The following is a 19,738-nucleotide window of genomic DNA, read 5'->3' as shown; positions in this document are numbered from 1 at the left end:
TCAATCCAGTCACCATGAAAATACAACATTTTGCATGTCCCAACTATCAATTACTGCCTCAAAAGTGTAGCAGCCATTACACTTCGCTTTCAGCTATGTGCAGCCTGTTACACAGCGTTACAAACATAGAGCAGTGTTGGAATTGTCTCTGCAATCAATCCACTGTAGGGAAGCCATGCATCGCGCTACCGTGAATTCGACACCTTGGGCTGTCAGCAAAAAGAAATGGGACACAAAGGAGGACAAAGGTAAGTCCATGATGTGTGCATTGTACGTACTGCAGTATGCCAAAAGGCCCGTCTCCAGACAAAGCAATGTCCAACAGTGAAAAAATCAAGCCCATATCCTCAGCTGTTATAAAGTTATGCTTGCTTGAAGGCATCAGGCAGTCAGGCAGGCAGGCAGGCAGTACAAAATTTCTTTGAATATTTAAAAAAACTATAACAATTTATTGAAAGCTTTTAGGATCGCACTGATGGTATCATCGTGATCTTTCATTGCTGGATTATTTACTTTGATTGGCCATGGTGTCCGAGCAATAGTTTTTCCCTATGTTGTACTCTGCTGTGGTTTTCACAGGAATGTATAGCTCTAGTTTTCCTTTACCGGAAATTTGGAATATTGCATAGCAGCAAGTTATAAATTTGTATAGTCTGCCATGGCCGACCCTTTACACCACTCACTTTTTGATGAGTTGGGTGGCACTTGCTGTAAAAGGGTCTAGTCACAAATGCATACTAGACTTGTGCATGCTGCAACTATATGTGGCGGTACCAATCAAAACACAGCATTTTTGAATATTTGGCATGTGACAAGTGAAACTACAGACACTATTGTCAGTAGATTTGTACAGTGACTATACTAAAAATAAACTACAGGCGCTTACATTTGCAGCCATAATTTCCGTTTGCATTAGTTTACAACGTAGCTGTTTGGCTTAAAATGTTCGTCATGGATTAGCCAATCGTATAGTTGTTAGCCACTTACGCATATGGGTATGAAGGTAATTTAGTTGAAGAAATGATGACAATCTTGTTTATGTTTACCACATCGTAAACAAATACATGTGACACGCATACTGTTGGGGCTACAGATACGAAACAAAGGTTTTTGAATTTTCCATGGGTAGGCGAATAAGATGGTATATAGTTTTGATTGATTTGAACCTTCCTTCATTGAGTAATGGCCAAAACCTTGCTTGTAGCATGCGTAATTTTACTAGTTTTTTTTTAAAATTTGTTTTTCTCAATACGCATGCTTGTGTGAACAAGTTGGGTTTTTGCTGAGACAGTAGCATACAGTACCAAATTTTGATGCACTTCTACTGAGAATTAATTGCATTTATCAATATTTTGTGTACAATTCGTGTTGTTTATGTGTAATGTTTTATGAATTTATAAATGGAATTAATGAAATACATATTGTATGCAATCAAATTGTGCATAATATTTTATATGATTATCAGTGCAGATTGAATATGATCTTATAGCTATTGCTAAAGTTTCTCTTGTGAATTGCATCTGATCAAAACTTACCACATGCAGCACTTTTGTTCCACATGCAGCACTTTCTAACCATGAAGTAGCTATTGTAAAGGGGTATGGTGTGGCACTATAGCAAAGCCGTGTAACAATGATGACTGTGACGCAATGTATGTTGCACACATAAACGAAAGTGTGCAATATTTGTGGCAGAGTAATTAGTATTAAAACATGGCTAACATAACTGATATGAGGGGAGAGAATAGAAGACAAACTATAAACGAATCCATGTATTTAATTCTCCATTTGAGATAAGGTCACGAGGTGAGAATCCAAGTATCTCTGTAGCACTTTAATGTGTACAATTATTATCTATTAATGTAGCTAGCATGCATTAACCTCATTCATTAGAATTAATTAGCTTCTTACGTCCAGTAGTGTCCATTAAGTACACTTGCAATGTGAGTTTCACGTATTTCTGTTTGTACTTTCGTGACTTGCTTTATTTCACTGGCCAAGAGAAGTCATCCATTCTGCACTATACCCCTTTAAAACACCAACATCATGCCTCTACTTCATCAATGTATATTACTTTCCTCTTCTTAAGCGCCACTCATATGTTTGCTTCTTTGTAGCATCAACTGTAACTTACAATCAATAATTAAAATAAACACGAAGCACAATACTCTAGCTTATGTGCATCGAGTTGATCCTTCGACGAGGCAAAGACTTTACACAGCAATTTACTATATAGGGTTGGTAATGAAAAGTATAGTGATGTGATAATAATGACACATGTTAAAAAAAGGTACTGATTAAGAATTACAGTTGTGATATGTCTGATCATCACAAATGGCCCACCAATGTCTGCATCAACATTACTTGTAATGGCTATTTAACATAGTGCACTACTCCATAAGTTATGTTGCTTGCAGCATATTGCAGGGTAGACTAGCTACCATATCTATAGCTTTTGACCACTGAGTGATTAGACATGATTTGGGAGGAAGGTCAGGCGTGCAAATTATTTAGGCAGTACAACTAACACTTAGCCTGAAGCACCAGGTAGATGAGTAGCTGGTAGATGCCTGCCCTGATCAATCATCTTTTGAACCAATGCAACTGGCATGATCACGGACTGGTTTTAGATTATTCCCGTTGTTATCTGGTGACGTTATACGTGAGGGCCTCTGGGCATCCACCAAATAGCTAGCTCCTTTTCTTTAAGAGTTATACTGCCCCCTCTCCAGTGGTCAATGTAGCTACGATCTTGTTGTCCTGACCAGTCACCTTGGGGTGCACTACATGTATACTCAAGGGAATATGAAAGCTAGGGTGCCCTTTTATTGATTGACCAACTTTCATTAACTTAGAGTAAGCAAGTGAGTCCACAAGTCAGAAAAAAGTCTAGTGCAAGAATCTAGATCTTTGAATTTTGCAAGTTTTGGCATGGAAGCTATCAGAAAAAGAGGATTATTTACTAGGCTAGTTGGATCATCCAGGCTAGTTGGATCTTGAGATGGTTATAATTAGTATTTATAAATGGTTCACAACACAGGGTTTGCCTTTCAAACTCAACAAGTCATACAAGCATTACCGATTTGATATTTTACCGAGATTTTACAGAGGCTTTGTAAGACTTTGCAGTTCCTTTGGTCATATCACTTTGCCCCCATGGTAGCTAGATTAGTCAGTTTAATATTGCTAGAATTATTGCTGTGGATTGGGCGGGTTGTGGTTGGTATCTGTGTATATTTTCTGTGTAAGGCAGCAAAGGTGATCTCTGCTATTTGTATACTGTCATATTTTATGTTGCTGCTTTTGTCTTTATTTTCCAGCAAAAGATCATTTTCAGGATCGTACAGCCAGCTTAAAGGTTATATATATATGAAGTTAGCTAATGTTTTTCTTCTACCAGTACAGTATCACTGCTGAAATGATGCGTTTCAGTACTAATACTGCTAGTGGTAGTCAGCTTAGTTAATTAGCTAGTAGAATTGATTAGTAGATCTGTATATAATTTATTTTACCTATATAGCTGCGGTAGAAAGTAGTCACCAAAGATTGCAAGCTAGGAGAAGAAACTCTGTTACAGATGATAGTGTTGTACCATCTCGAGATCATAGAAAATCAAATGGATACCTTCAATCTCTCTACAACACAGATACATTTAAATCTGGATCTTTAAATGGTCATGGATTTTTAACTATGGATTCTGATACAGAGGACGATTGTCTGTTTTCCATTAACTTGTGTAGTTTATCGAGTTCTGACAATGAATTAAGTGACACTAGGGATACTAAGCTCCGGCCTTTTTCAGCTGAATACTCTAATGGTTTTCTCCTGTCTATGGATTCAGATTCAGACTCAATCGATACGGCCAGTCCATCTCAAAGAACATGGTGTGACCTGCAGTGTGATGATGACGACGATGATGATGATGATGATGATGATGATGATGATGATGATGATGATGATGATGAAGAAGAAGGAGATGATTTATTCAGAAGTTTGCAAGAAGAAGAGCACGAAGAATTTACCATGTTTTTTTCATCTCCATCCCCAGTGGCTACTGATGAATCTTGTAATGGGTTGGTGTGCAAGATACCCACTAAAGGATTTACAAATTTATCAAGTGGCAATTATACATTACAACATCCATCTGAACTATCCTGTGGACACACATCTTCAAGTGTTGTTGGCATGTCCATCTTCAACGATGAAGTACCCAATAGCAGCACTTGTATAATGTCCTCTGATGAAACGAAGAATTCACTTAATGATAAAATCATTTCTGATTCAAGGATGGGCATTAAAACTGATACATGTTCATGTGGATCACCTGAAAGTCGAGATGGTGGTCATGTGAGTAAGAAAGATACAGAGTGTATCATGTCACCTGTATCAGTCTTACCGGAATCACATGACGTGCTCAATAGCCACAATGTCAGTTTAATAATATCATTAGTGTTAAATTAATAGTTTGTTCATACACACAGATTGAGACCACATCAGAAATAATACAGGGAGCACCCAAAGCTGGACAAACTCATGAGGAAGTTCTCATGGAAGGTAAGCTACAGAGATTATATAAGTGAATAGCTACTAATAGATATTTTATGAAGACGTGTGCTAGGACTGAAACGGATGTCCATATGTGGCCCGCTGAACTAAAATCAGCCATTTTCGCAGAATTCTATAAAAATGTAGGGGTAAAAATGTGTGCTACATAAAAATTGCACGTTTTAATTGCTTTGGAATGCATTGAAGCTAAGCCCAAATCACTAAAACCTATATACCGTCAGATTCACCTGTTCATGGTGAGTACAACTTTGTTTCATGTTCGTACATAAGATACATGTGTTATGGGGATTTATGTAGTAGAGCAGCTAAAAGTACCAATTTTTGTAGTGTACTAAATCATTTTATGATATGGTGCCAGGTCAAAATCATTGCCTTAGGGCATGTTTGGGAACTTTAAAACTAAATTATAAATTCATTTTAGCTGGACAAGAAACCATATAAGTCTATTCAGTGTTTTGCTTGAAATAGTATGAGTGTATTTCGTACAATCAGAAAATCTTTCAAAATGTGGTAAAATAAAGTGTTTTAAAACACTTCTAGTGGAGCCAATATTTCAGTGTAAAAAGTACAGGCACAATTCAGTAGAAATAATACATTGTACGTATATGGCTTCTACATCTATGGCTTTGTATACTTCGACCCTCTATGCTTCATAACATTGCAAGCTAATGACCTGGTTGGACACCTCAGCTTTTGGATATGACCATCCATTTGCAAATGCAAAGTTTTGATATATTTACTATCAAATGGCTTCCCAATACATTTTCGATTGGCTTTAGGTTCTTTGGGCGTGATATGATTGATAATTTAAAATGGCACTGTATCTATTATCAATAGTTAATAATAGAGAGGAGAGTATCGAACTGCCGCATTGTCCATCAAAAATGATCCCGTGAAGTCCTCTGGCTTCTTGTGGAATGTGTCAACTCTATGTGGGTCTAGCACGCGCCATCTGCCTGACTAATTATAATCCACGTGATCAATACTTGAAGCATGGCATCTAAAGAAGGCACGACGCGAGATGCAAGGAAATCTAAACACGTTACTACAGCGGGTAGAAAAATAAGAAAAGTGGAGCCAGGCAAATCTGTGGAAAAATTGCCACTCACAGGGCAAACAAAACCTACTCGCAGTAGTACAAATGCGAAACAGCCTCGGAAACAGCAAACTCCCTCGTCGACATCACCTGAAGATTGTGAACTGACAAAGAAACGGACACGCAGAAGTGGGAAAACAGCTGATGTATCATCGTCAGCAGATTGTTCAAGCTCGAAAACGAATGTTTCCTCATCACAAGCACCTGAGCGCCAGCCTGAACACAATAAACACCCTGATAAACCAACAAAAAAGCAGACTCGTAAGACTTTCAACAAGAAGGAAAGGCAAGCTTTAGTATATAGATCATATAAATTAAGTGGATACATTAGTGCTGAGTGAAATTGTTCGGACAAAGCTAAGCGAACAGTGCTTGGCAGATCACTTACAAAGTTTTGCTAATACTTTGTGTGATGATGAAATACTCTTGAGTGATATTTTACTGCGTCACCATGCTCGTTTCGGAGAATTGTACATACAGTGCAAGCAGGAAGTGGACCCCTTTTTACAGTTTCAGTTACAGTTGCACCAACACTGTGCTGCATTTCTCCTGGACAGAACATATTCGTTGACAGCCATTAACTTGGATGAATGTGCCCAACAGTCAGTAGCAGAAATCAGAATGCGTTGGCTTGATTTTTGTGATTCTAGCTCTGTACCATTTTCTGATAGCAGCAAAGTGATGATGACACTATCATCAACTGTGTACGAACTATTATTAGGACGGGTTGAAAGTTTTCAAGAGACATTGTTTGCTTCTGTGGACAAGCCTTCACATCCCACATCAAATGACTCCGATGATGTATATTTTCGATTTGGTGGTGCTGCAATTTGTGAAATGCTGAAATCACATTACAAACAAATCAAGCAGTGCCCCGATCCACAAAGTGATCAACTTTCACAGGAAATAACCATTCTTAAAGCAATGACGATGACCATGAAAGATAAAATTAGTTTACCCCTTTACCTGAAGTACCGTGACAGAGGCTTTATGTACTTTCCAGATTCAAGTTTTGTGACATTCATAGAGACTATTAATGATGCAATCAGAGCAGTCATGAGCACAAACTCATTGGAACAGGATATAGTCAAGGTACGATGGTTACCATCATATGTACTCTGACTTGCACTGTTGTTTTAAAGGTTGCCCATGAAGAAGTGAAGAAGAATGCCGACCTACCGATTCGTTTCAAGCAGATTTTAGCTGGGTTGTTGCCCAACATGGATACATTCAGTGAAGATGCTGTGAATAATGTTTACCACACATTTGTCCGCAAAATATCTAATACAGTGATACAAGAAATTATATCATCAGCGAAGCAACAGATGGCTACCAAGAAAGGTTTAGCCTCTACAGTAGATGTCAACTTGCGTCCAGTACTTCTAGCACATCATGCTAAAATGGAAACTAAATTAGGACAAAGTTAACAGTTGATATTGTAGTTAGTGTACATAAAAATTATTTGTCATTGCTTAATTTACATGTTTGTTGTATGTTTTTTTTTGTAATGGGATTTCAATGATGTTCAATGATTCATCCCGATACTGCTTTCCATTGTGATGGGTAGTGACTGACTGCTTAACCAGATGAGCTGCCCGGGATGTAACATAATTCACTGCATCTAGCTTCCCCCCAGAGCTATGCTTATACTGACTAAACAGGCTCTCCACAGATGATCCTGAAAGTCGCAGGGGGGCTATAAAGTAAGTTGGGTAGGTCTTAAAAAACCATTTAGTAAATCCTCTGAAGCCATAGACATCTATCCGCAAGAGGTCCCAAGCTATAAAATAAATTGTAAAGCAGCTACATTCTAACAATTGAAAGCTTACTTTGCCATGACAAAAAGGATTTTTGTGTACTAGAAGTCTGGGAATATGCTGGATCTGCAAATGGAACACACACACACATTAAATACTTAGTTATCACAACATGGTAGATAAGTATAAATTGCTACTTCTAATACACACCCAATTTACTGTTGTACATACGTTTGTCTAAAATAGAATCTAGCTACTTAGAAAAATATTCAAATCCTTTGTTGATATTCTTGATAACTGATTCAGACCATCCAAACACACTATTACCAAGACGCTGAAAAAGCTTTGACCCAGTTGGTTTTGAAGAGAAAAAAGCATTGATCATGTTCTTCAGCTGTAATGACAGTACAATGTAACTGTTGAAAGTGCATACAGCATTATTATATATACCTGGTGGGATGGACAAATGAGCCAGAAAATTTTGTGGGGTGGGTTGAAAGGGTTGAGCATCCATGGGTCTACTCGGTACTTGTCATCTGCTTGATCACTGTTTAATGAATAGGCACCATGTAAAGGTGTACCGATGTAGGATTTTTTACTGTCTCGATGACCGATGTATATTTTACAGATTAAGCCGATAAACATCATCCGATCCGATATATCAAGTACACATATGATGAGCGTTGACATACTGATGAACAACTTCTTATATTATGCATTTTACACTGTATAAGATGGCATATACAAAAATCAAAGCAATAAAAAAATTATAATGTCTGTAAGTGATTCAAGTGAATGCCCAAGTCATGTCAATTGATGAACTAAATGCTACTGAATCTTTGAACAAGTGGTAGGTTGTATCGAATAAGTAATAATGATTCTGCCATATTGGGATTTAATCTACTCCTATCATCGTAAACCAATCCAGCACCAGAAAATAGCCGTTCAGAAGGCACGCTTGTAGGTGGTGCACTTAAATACCTCTGGGCTATTTTCGCTAACACAGGAAAGCGTTGGTGGTGGCATTTCCACCACTTAAGTGGATTACCAGTTTTAAAATCCAACAGTGGCTCACAAAGGTATTGATTAACTTCATTCTCTGAACTATCACTGGCAACATCAGTGGGGTTACTAGCTTTGGAAAGAATTTCAGACAAGCATCCCCAAAGCCTACTTTCTTTAGCAGTATCTACAGCAACTCTTTTAGCAGTAGGAGGCTCTAGACTTAGAGGTTCTTGAACTAGTTCATACCACTCTTTGTACTTCTCCTGCAACAAAGCCTTAACGTCTTGATATGAGGAACTGAAAGATTTATCCTTGAATCTTGGATCTATGATGGTGGCTAATGCAAGACAATCTGTTGTTTCCATATCGCTATATCGTCTTTGCAAAGAGTTAAGTATTTCTGCCTCCATTCTACGCACACCACTGTCATCATCGTGTTCTTCTAAAGTTTTCTGCAAAGCACATACCAATGGTATAATAAGAGAGATAGTAGCTTCATCTTTAGAAATACATTTTGTAATTTCTTCAACAGGCTTTAAAACTTTCACCACTTTGTTAGCTGCGTTTAACTGTGATGCTGTCAAGAGAGGAATGGAACCATCTACACCATAAGTGGCTAGAGCAACCTTTTGCTCTATGATGGACTCCAACATATACAATGAGGTATTCCAGCGTGTGGGTTCATCTTGTTTCAAGTGATGCTGTGGCAGATCAAGCCTTTGCTGAATTGCTTTCAACTTGTCATATGCAGTAGTGGAACGTTTGAAATGCCCCACGATAGTGCGACAAACAGCTAATAGATCACTGACAGCTCTTTGACTAATCACTCCATCTTTCACAACTAATTGAAGGGTATGAGCAAAACAGCCATAGCTGTTAAGGTCTGCATCTCTCATAGCCTTCTCCATATTTGATGCATTGTCACGCAGAACAAGATGAACATGTTCTTTGTTTATATTCCAATTTGATAACATTTCTTTAAACTTTTCGCAGATATAAACTCCGGTGTGGGAACCCTCCAAGGTCAAAACATGGAGAACAGCCGATACCTTTTCAAAATCTGCTGATATCCAATGAGCTGTCAAGCTCAATAAAGATTCACCTGCCATGCTACAACTCCAAATGTCAGTTGTAAAGCTGTAATATCTAGCAAAGTTATCTGATTCAGGATAAAGTTTCTTTTCTACCCCAGTTTTCACGTCAGCCAGAATACTGGGAATAATAGTTTCTGCAAAATACTTTCTGCTTGGGATTTTGTATTGGGGTTGTAATGTTTCAACAAACCTCACAAAACCGGTATCTTCCACCATTGAAATTGGCTGGTTATCCAGTGCAATCATCTCCCCTAGTTTTTTGTGTAGCTGTTTAGCCCTTGGGTGGTTGATATCCCATGGTTTAGAGCAATCTTCTGTCTTTTGTAAGGTAAGTTGGCGCAAACCAGCAATACCACTAGCTTTAGCTCTTTCTTTTATCGCAGCATCCCTTTCTTTCTCTTTGTCTTTCTTCATGTCTGTTAGTTGGGCATATTCTCTCGAGTGATGCGACCTTAAATGATGAACAAGATTACTGGTGTTGTAAGACTTTGCATTATTACCACCACGAGCAACCAGTTCTAGGCATTTGTTACACCTAGCATACTTGGAATCTTCTGAAATAACAAAGAAAGCCCACACTGGAGATCTCCAGACAGGGCGGAGTGGCCGGGGCCGTGACGACTGACCAGAGTCCGCCGACTGTGATGATTCACCTAATGATGATGTTAGACTTAACGACGATGTCAAATCAGGTGGTTCCGGCGAAAGTGAGTTATCTCGTGACTCAGGCGATGAAGCCATGCTTCACTTGTTTATTCATACTATAACGTGCTATACGCATTAAATAGAAGATGTGCTATATTATACGCATGCGCCTTCATATCGGGTTTATCCGTACAATTATACGCTTATTTCCGATACCCGATATGGCTAAATTTACCAATATCGACAGCCGATATAGTAGCCGATCCGATTATCGGTACACCTTTAGCACCATGATGACCATGGCTGGCTTTAATAGTCGCTATGTTGGAAGAGCCACCATCACACACCAGCAAACTAGTCTTGAGTCCATGTGACTGGAACAATTAAATTGTTTCAAGGACAGATGCCAACACAAACTTTGCTTCTACACTTGATGAGGAAGTGAAGTAGGGGCCGACAATATCAAACTCGCTGGTAAGATCCCTCCACAGGAACTGTAGGATATAAGATGTTTGCTTGCTGGACTCGGAGGGTTGTAATATGGAATACACATCGTGTAGTGATGCAAGATTCTTGGATGTCATGGCCAAGCCCATTAACTGATGACTCCATGAATTCCACATGAGCTGGCAGGCAACTTTGATTTCGTCAAATATTAAAGCTCCATCTCCTGGAGGCTCTTGGTGCCCAAGCTGTTTAGATGTTTCCTTAAATGCTAGATAGCGAGACACTTGATCTGTTATACACGCAGCACTGACGCCTGGCTCATGGATAAATGCTCCTTTGTAAGATTGCAGAGTGGCCTTTGAAGGAAGTTTGAGAATTTTAAAATCTTTCAAAGCTTCATAAGCAGCAGGGCTACGAGTATAGATTGCTAAAGCTGCAAGATAAAAAATATTTAAACATCATTAAAACCATGAAGGCATTGAACATACCCATTCTTATTGTGATTGAGCTCCAACGATTACCACGTCCACCAAAAGCTACAATGAAACAATACATAACTGCCAAGCTAACAAATTAATAACTTACTAGTCTTAGCCTGATCATCAAAAAATGCTCCTTTCCTTTGCTGAGTGTCTGAAAGCCAAATGTCCTTCATTATCTTGCCAACACCATGCTTTTCCCCCTCCAAGTACAATTTTTCCAGTTCATCCTCACCTATGCTCCTCACAACATCACACATCTCGTCATTTTGGTCATCATTTAATGCAACTTCACAATCTTCATATGCTGCCAGTTTTCTTTTGCTGTTTGTACTCTCATATTGAGCCAACCTATTGCGCTTAGCCTGGCTGGCAGGACTCATATAAGACAATTTAGCTCTGGATGATGGTCGCTGACATTTTGTCTTCCTTGTTGGAGTTTCTTTAGCAGTTTGCCTTTTCTGGTGTTCTAAATTGTTAACTAAGCGTTTGCAGGGATAACATTTCAATTCACTGGCCTCTTTCTCTGCTGCAGTTGCATTATGTGCTACCTCAAAGAACAACTGGCACGTCTTGGAATCAACCTGAAGGAAAGGAAAGTCAGTCTTTCGAACACTCTTGATATGATACCGAATAAAATGGTGGTATTCGCTCATGTAGTGATTCACTTCAATTCCAGGGCAAAACTTGAAATTTGTACCATTTCCTATCATCTTGCAAATGTCAGCTAGGTCTTCAATACTTTCAAACACTTCCTTTCTCCATATTCTCATCATCACACAAACAGTGTATGTCTTATACTGCACGGTTACTTGTATGCGGGACACCATACCATAAGGAGGATGATAATGCAAAGTTCTTTGCGTATTCAACAAAAATGGAACGCGTCTTGGACTGCTATCTACCATACCATGCGCCATTGACAGCGACAAGTCTGGAAAAATCCCACTCAGGTTATCACAGATGTTCTGTAAAAAAGCCTCTTGAACTTCAACGGAGACCGACGAAGAACAACAACTAATGCTTCATTCCTCTCTTCATTCTGCACCCCGGCGACACTCTCGAGCCTTGTCTCCCACTGCTCACACGATTCATCACTCTGCTCGACGTCACTCGCATCTCTGCTGACTGAGGCGCCACAGCCATCTCGATCAATGCAAACGTCAGAAGGAACTGTCCTTGAAGCAAAGCGTCTTGGGGTGTCCATTCCACTGTGATGCGGCCAACACAACAAACGTGTTGAATTCCTCTCATCGTCACCTTGACAGTTTACGACAATACACGAGAATTTACTGACAAACATGGAAGGACTTCACGGGATCATTTTTGATGGACAATACGGCAGTTCGATACTCTCCTCTCTATTATTAACTCTTGCTATTATGAACAAGCAAATATTGTACCAATCAAGTTTGGTGCTTTTATCAAAAGTGAACAATTTTTTGCTTATAGCCACACAATAATTTATGGTGCAAAGTTTACCATCGTCATTTCATTGTTGGAATAGCATTCTTCTTTGTCCGCATGGAGACGTACAGGAAAAACACTATACCTTAATCAATTTGTCAGTTCATGGCAAACAGACTGGGCCAAGCTGTGTATTCATAGCTTGATTCATTAGTGAGTTGTGATTGATTAAATAAGCACCTGCTGGTTCCAATTGTGTAGTGTTATAACTCAAAGACTATTCATCACAAAAGGCTGCAACTGTGACTGTCCCCTCCTTTTTTACTATAGACAAGTACACAAAAAAATTGGAATTTTCAACTAGAATAGGGAACATAGCACAATGATAAAAAGTACTGAAGCAAACTGGAGTAATGCATGACATTAAATCACAGTAAAACAATAAGAAGTGTTATATCACCCTGTGCTTTTCCATATTATAGTATCTTGAGCACAGTAGGGATATAACACTTCTTATTGCTTTACTGTGTTTTAATATTGTGCACTACTCCAGCTTGTTTCAGTACTTTTTCCATTACGCTTCATTGTCAGCTAAGTTCAACCCGTTACACAGCATTACGAACCAAGATCTGTTCAAAAAACACCCTTGCAATCAAAGTAGCCACTATGAAATATATGGACTATTTCTGTTACAAAGGGAAGCCATCACATGCTACCACCAGATTGACACCTTTCACTGTCAGCCAAGATGAATGGAAACATGCTTCAAGAATCACTTGAAATGCTTCTTGCAGAATTTTCAATGGAACTCTGCTGACTGACTAACTACCAACTGATGGCAAGCATTTCTTGATGGCAAATGTAGAGAATAGTGTTGTTGTTTTTTTGCTGTTAGACTTTACTTTGATTATAGACACATACCTTTTGGCATACCACAGTCAGTACACTAAATGCATAAAAGCAATCATGCGTCATGCCTCCTACAAAACAAGGAGACCATCACCTGGTATGCAGTTTTAATCCCAATACAAATTGGCAATAAACTAACACTATACGGATTACATTTGTGAGAAATGAAATCTGTATAAAGAGTGTACTGTATTTCAGACTGATTACTTAATTTATTTTGAGATGCATGGTTGTGTTGATGTGTAAGTGCAAAAAATGGTGAAATTTCAAAGTATATTTAAAGGATGAAATTTTTGCCAATTTCATAAATAACAGCTTCAGGAAAATATAATTGTTGGTTACATATATCACCTTTGATTGTCCTTGGAATTTCATGAATAAAATTAAAGTTGGAAAATCATATTTTGCAAGAATCCCTCAAAATTTTGGTCTATACTGAAAACATTGCATTTACTACATATATTCTTTTTTATTAGCTGCTAATAAAAAGTAATATCTTCATATAGATCCTTGTAAGCAGAGAATATACATGCTCAATACTACCTGTACTTGAGTAGTAGTATCAAGTACAGGTAGTACTAACTACCTGTACTTGATACTACTACTTGATACAAAATTTACTGTCATGATTCAATATGACATATTTCATATTGTGATAGTTGCACTTGTCAGATTATATAGCGTAATTTTAATATTTTAATGTAAAAAAGCTGATTTAAAAAGTTTTCAACAGTAAGTACACATGTAAAGTCAGGAAGTAGTTTGTGGTTGCATAATCAATGTAAAACTGTTTATACATACTAACAAGAGTTAATAATATAGAGAGGAGAGTGTCTAACGCCATATAGTCCTGTAACAGATGATTGCGCAGAAGTTAAACGGCTTCTTTTCCGCGTAACGACAGACTGGCTAGTATATTTTCGCATTTAACCACAAAGGCTATCCCAGACACAAGGGCGTGCGTTCAATTCGATGTTCAAGTTCACCACGAAGAGCATCGCTCTATTGCGTAAAGAAGTGTGGCTGTTAACCTCGAAGATAACTCTGGGGGAGAGCGTCTGAGAAGCCAATAAACACTGAACCAAAGGCGGAGTATCGCTTCGAATTTTCACTGCGTCGCCATGTTACCCTACCTTTGAGCATTCTTCAATTGAAGGAGCACTGTTCCCTGTACATACAGCTCAGTCTTTAGTTCAGTCTTCGAATATTCTCGAGGATTCATCACGGTGCGGCTAAACTAATTGCGATAAGGAAACGAACAAATACTAGAAGCCTGTACGTTACACGGAAAGGAAGCCGTTTAACTTCTGCGCAATCATCTATTACAGGCCTATACAGCGTTAGACACTCTCCTCTCTTATTATTAACTCTTGATACTAATTACTGTATAAGTCATTAAGTCTAAGTCCTTGAAACTAGGTTAGGTAATCCTAAGGCTGCAGCACATGTTGTTGTAGACCTTCAGTGCTGGTCACTGTAAAGTGTTAATAATAATAATAATAATAATTGTGTATACTAACTTAATTACTAACTTCTAACTAATTTTTGTAAAATTTAACACTTATCCACCTAATGTAATATCATGATATATATATCGTATTGTGATATCTTTTTCAGGTGATAGGTGATAGTTAGGTTGCTTGGTGCTTCACACCCCTAGACAAGTACAAGTAAAATTAGGAATTTTAAGGGATCAAATAAGTAATGAAACAGGGAGGTTACCTATACCTAAAGATAGCCATGGTAATTTTTACTGGTACTTTTGTAACATTATTATGACTGGTGAACCCACGCATACCACACTGGAAGAAAGAATGGTGCCAAGTTAATTGTTTTTGTCTGAGCATACTCCCAAACTGTCAATTAGTGAAAAAGCAAAGTGATCATTACACTTCGTTTTGAGCCCATTACACAGTGTTACAAACAGAAAATGCTATGCTCTGCAATCAATCCAGTTACCATAGAAACTTGGACAATTCCCATTACTGGCAACCATGCAGGAAAGCCATCACACGGCGTTACTGTGAATCGACATCCACCTAGTGCTGTCAACAAATATAAGTGGTCCACAATCAAAGTTTCTAATTTATTGATTCAAAGTAATAAAGACCTAATGTTATGAGAATTCTTTGCACTTGTTGAGTTAGAGTAAAGTGAGTGTAAACAATAGCAAAATACACCTGGAACGTGTAGCACTTCACATGCATCTATACTGCAGACATCAGACTGTCAAATAATAGCAATGTACAAATTTCAAAAGTACAGATTTCATCCTTGTAAACAACTTGATACCTAATGTGTATCATGTCCTATAGCGTTTCCAGCTGCATGTGCATCAAATTAAAAACTTAGGTGCCCACCCAATGGATTTGAATGTTTTCATTTCGCATATGAATGTTCTTAAACAAACAAACCTCAAGGGGTGTTACTGTAATACCCTTAATAGTCCTATGTCACCCCACAGTGGCTAACTCTCTTCATCCATCCATCAGTTTTTTCAATATATTTATAACCTATGTTTGTTTTAATTGTGGGTTTCACTGGTATTTGTTTTGGTGCAGAGTTGTATGCTAGAATTGCCCACATGCATAAAAGCCAAATATGTTCAGAAATTAAAATTGACTTAAACTTGTTGTAAAATCCCACAATTAAGAATTACGTTTTAAATGCAACTGCAACTTCTATGATGCGTAGAAAGACAAGCAAGTAAGTGTATCTGTAATGCAATGAATTGCAGTATTTAACAGAGCACATGTACTTCCTAAGTAAACCATTAATATTCAAGGTAGGATGATGGATGATAGGGATTTCACCCAATCGAAGATTTAGAAGTTAGTATAGGGCATCAAGGGTATCACTATAGTACCCCACTAGGGTGTTACACAACACCCTTCAATTTTCTATTGTTGGTGACACCCCAAAGGGTGTTAGAAAGGCTGAAAGGGTGTCAGTGGTACACGGTGTGCTTGACATCCCATTTTTGTGCTACCATAATTCCCCTGTTTTTATAGTGTATGGCTGGATTTGTGGCTTTCAATAATACAAAAGGAAACCAAAACAGCCGAGCCGTAAAAAATGTGCCCCTCAAAAAGGCCAGGGTGAAAGAAGTTGTGAAATCAAAAGTGGCAGCCAAGAAATGGCTGTGATGGTAGGTTAATGGCAAAAATTTTGCTAATGACAAATCAGGTGAATTTTGTGCTGAATCCTATTGGAGGATTCAGCACAAAATTCACAACAACAAAAAAGACGTTGACCAGAAACCAGCCTCACAATACCTTCATGGTGCCTTGGCAGTATTGGTTAGATTGAGTCAAGTCTAAAAGTGACTTCAGAGTGCAAACATGTTTCCAATAAGTTGCTACAGAATTTTGCAAAAAAAATATGTAACAGATTTTCTATACGACTGACTAATCAACTGCCTGCCTGATGCCTTCAGACAAGACTGTGGGCTTAATTTTTTCACTTTTAGATATCGCTTCAGCCTGACAAGTACCTTTGGCCTACCACAGTACATACAATACATGTACTATCCAAAAATGGATTGACAAAAACTAGAGGCACTTAGTAAGCATGAAGGTGCTGGGTGACAGTTTGATAACTGCTTTAACTTTGCTTTCAGGTGAGCTTGCAATAAATGATATATATTTTTCATGAGTTATACATTGTCCCAAATGCCCCATCCTGGATCCGCCATTAATGAATCCGCAAACGGTAAGATTTAAGAATGAAACTTTGCTATAGAATGATTATTTGCTATGAACTAGGTAGCTGGACTGAAGCTACAACTATATCAGCTCCAGAGTAGAACCCCCTTTTTTCAAGAGTCTGGATCCACCCCTGTAATGGTTAATGCTTTTCACTAAATATGTAGATGCAAGTATACAATATATTAGCTATAGGCATAGTTTAGAATCGAATACTGATGCTAAATACACATGTTTTGCTTTCAATGCAAAATTTCAGTTTACTGAATTTTAAGAAAATTTGTCAGCAGCCTCAGGGCCACCCAGAGAACTTAAGGGGCCCAAGGCAAAGAGTTAAAGTGGGGCCCAAGGCAAAGAGTTAAAGTGGGGCCCCAATATATATCATGTTTTAATTTTATGCACATGCATGATTGGTCATGCCCAAATCTGAATATTCCGTATGCACACTCGGCATGCTCTATCTAGAGGGGTCTGACCAGAGAATATTTGAAAAGACAGTGCAGTGAGATAGAATTTTTGGGATAGCTACACATATTTCAGGGACTCATTTGTTTATCATAAAGTTATAAATGTTAGTAGCTATACTGCAGTTATACAACTATGTTTGTTTTGCTTTAAACTGCAAACTACTAGATTTATGTTTGTTTTCCCCCTGGCCATTACCTGCACAAAAATCATTCAACGATATAGGTAGCTATAATAGCCACTCTCTTAGTATATTCTGTATATATATATATATATATATATATATATATATCTAAACCAAAACAGCCAAGCTGTAAAAAAAGAGTGCGGCCCTCAAAAAGGCCAGGATGAAAAAAGATGTGAAATCCAAGGTGGTGGCCAAGAAATGGCTGTGATGGTAGGTTAATGGAAAAATTTTTAATTACGACAATTCAGGTGAATTTGTGTTGCCTCCTCCACTAGGATTCGGCACCAAATTCACCTGTATTGTTGTAATTAAAATTTTTGCCATTAACCTACCATTACAGCCATTTCTTGGCTGCCACCTTGGATTTCACATCTTTTTTCATCCTGGCCTTTTTGAGGGCCGCCCTCTTTTTACAGCTTGGCTGTTTTGGTTTAGATATCACTTCTTTCTGTATTGCAAGCCACAAAGCCGGCCATTAACTGGCTGTGGTGCTTCCTTCTAACTTGTTTTTTTTTTTCTTTTCTGCAGGAATTGTGGAACAAAGGAAGAAACGTTGTGTACAGTTTTTTGTCTGATTAAAAATATTTGTATATTTAACAATGAAAGATAATCATACTGTAGGTAATAAGGTGACTTCTTATACATAACTGAAGTGTAGCTGAAACTCCCATTGTTTCTAGCTGAACTCTTTTCAGAGTGACTTGTTTCTAGCTGAACTCTCTACATGGTGATTTGTTTTCAACACATATTTCTACAGGGTGATTTGTTTGTAGCTGATCCCTATAGAGTAACTTGTATCTAGCTGATATCTACAGGGTGACTTGTTTGTAGCTGATCTCCCTACAGGGTGATTTGTTTGTAGCTGAACTCTCTACATGATGGTTTCTTTGTAGCTAAACTCTCTACAAGGTAACTTCTTCTAGATGATCTCTCTACAGGGTGACTTGTTTGTAGCTGAACTTTCTACTTGATAGTTTCTTTGTAGCTGAACTCTCTACAAGGTAACTTCTTCTAGCTGATCTTTCTACAGGGTGACTTGTTTGTAGCTGAACTCTCTACATGGTGGTTTCTTTGTAGCTGAATTCTCTACAAGGTAACTTCTTCTAGCTGATCTCTCTACAGGGTGACTTGTTTGTAGCTGAACTTTCTACTTGATAGTTTCTTTGTAGCTGAACTCTCTACAAGGTAACTTCTTCTAGCTGATCTTTCTACAGGGTGACTTGTTTGTAGTCGAACTTTCTACATGATGGTTTCTTTGTAGCTGAACTCTCTACAAAGTAACTTCTAGCTGATCTTTCTACAGGGCGATTTATTTGTAGCTGAATTCGCTACAGGGTGGTTTGTTTGCAGCTGAACTCTCTACATGGTGGTTTTTTTGTAGCTGAACTCTCTACAAGGTGACTTCTTATAGCTGAACTATCTACACAGTCATCTTTTTGTAGCTGAACTCTCTACAATGTGACTTCTTATAGCTGAACCATCTACACAGTGATCTTTTTGTAGCTGAACTCTCTACAGGGTGATTTGTTTGTAGCTGTACTCTCTACAGGATGGTTTCTTTGTAGCTAAACTCTCTGCAAGGTGGTTTCTTCTAGCTGATCTCTCTACAATGTAACTTCTTGTAGCTGATCTCTCTACTGGGTAACTTGTGTCTAGTTGTACACTCTACAAGGTGATTTGTTTGTAGCTGAATACTATACAGGGTAATTTATTGTAGCCAAACTCTCTGCAGGGTGATTTGTTTGTAGCTGAACTCTCTACAGGATGGTTTCTTTGTAGCTGATGTCTCTACAAGTGACTTGTTTCTAGCTGATCTCTCTACAGGATGATTTTTTGCTAGCTAAACTCTCTGTAGGGTGATCAATGCACAGCTGAACCCTCTAGAAGGTGGCTTCTTCTATCTGATTTCTCTACAGTGTGATTTGTTTGTAGCTGAACTCTCTACAAGGTGACATCTTCTAGCTGAGCTCTCTCTTGT

The 19,738-nt window shown here is 38.3% G+C and overlaps 2 protein-coding genes across 3 annotated transcripts in view; both read left to right on the top strand.

The window, feature by feature from the left end:
• Positions 1–19,738, top strand: part of LOC136240029 (uncharacterized) — a 96,975-nt gene that overhangs the window by 51,790 nt on the left and 25,447 nt on the right. For both annotated transcript variants that reach the window (XM_066030827.1, XM_066030828.1), the window contains exons 6-8: positions 3,320–3,357; positions 3,520–4,427; positions 4,481–4,553. In XM_066030827.1, the coding sequence (XP_065886899.1) occupies positions 3,320–3,357; positions 3,520–4,427; positions 4,481–4,553 (1,019 nt within the window). The remainder of the gene's footprint in view (positions 1–3,319; positions 3,358–3,519; positions 4,428–4,480; positions 4,554–19,738) is intronic.
• LOC136241225 (uncharacterized) lies at positions 5,559–7,210 on the top strand. Its single transcript, XM_066032409.1, has 3 exons — positions 5,559–5,922; positions 5,981–6,753; positions 6,804–7,210. Exons 1-3 carry the CDS (start codon positions 5,559–5,561, stop codon positions 7,086–7,088), a joined length of 1,422 nt encoding a protein of 473 aa, XP_065888481.1. The 3' UTR covers positions 7,089–7,210.

Source organism: Dysidea avara, chromosome 12 (genome assembly GCF_963678975.1).
Source record: "Dysidea avara chromosome 12, odDysAvar1.4, whole genome shotgun sequence".
Taxonomy (NCBI): Eukaryota; Metazoa; Porifera; class Demospongiae; order Dictyoceratida; family Dysideidae; genus Dysidea; species Dysidea avara.
Note: the sequence above shows the minus strand (reverse complement) of the source record. Positions and strands in the feature narration are given on the sequence as shown.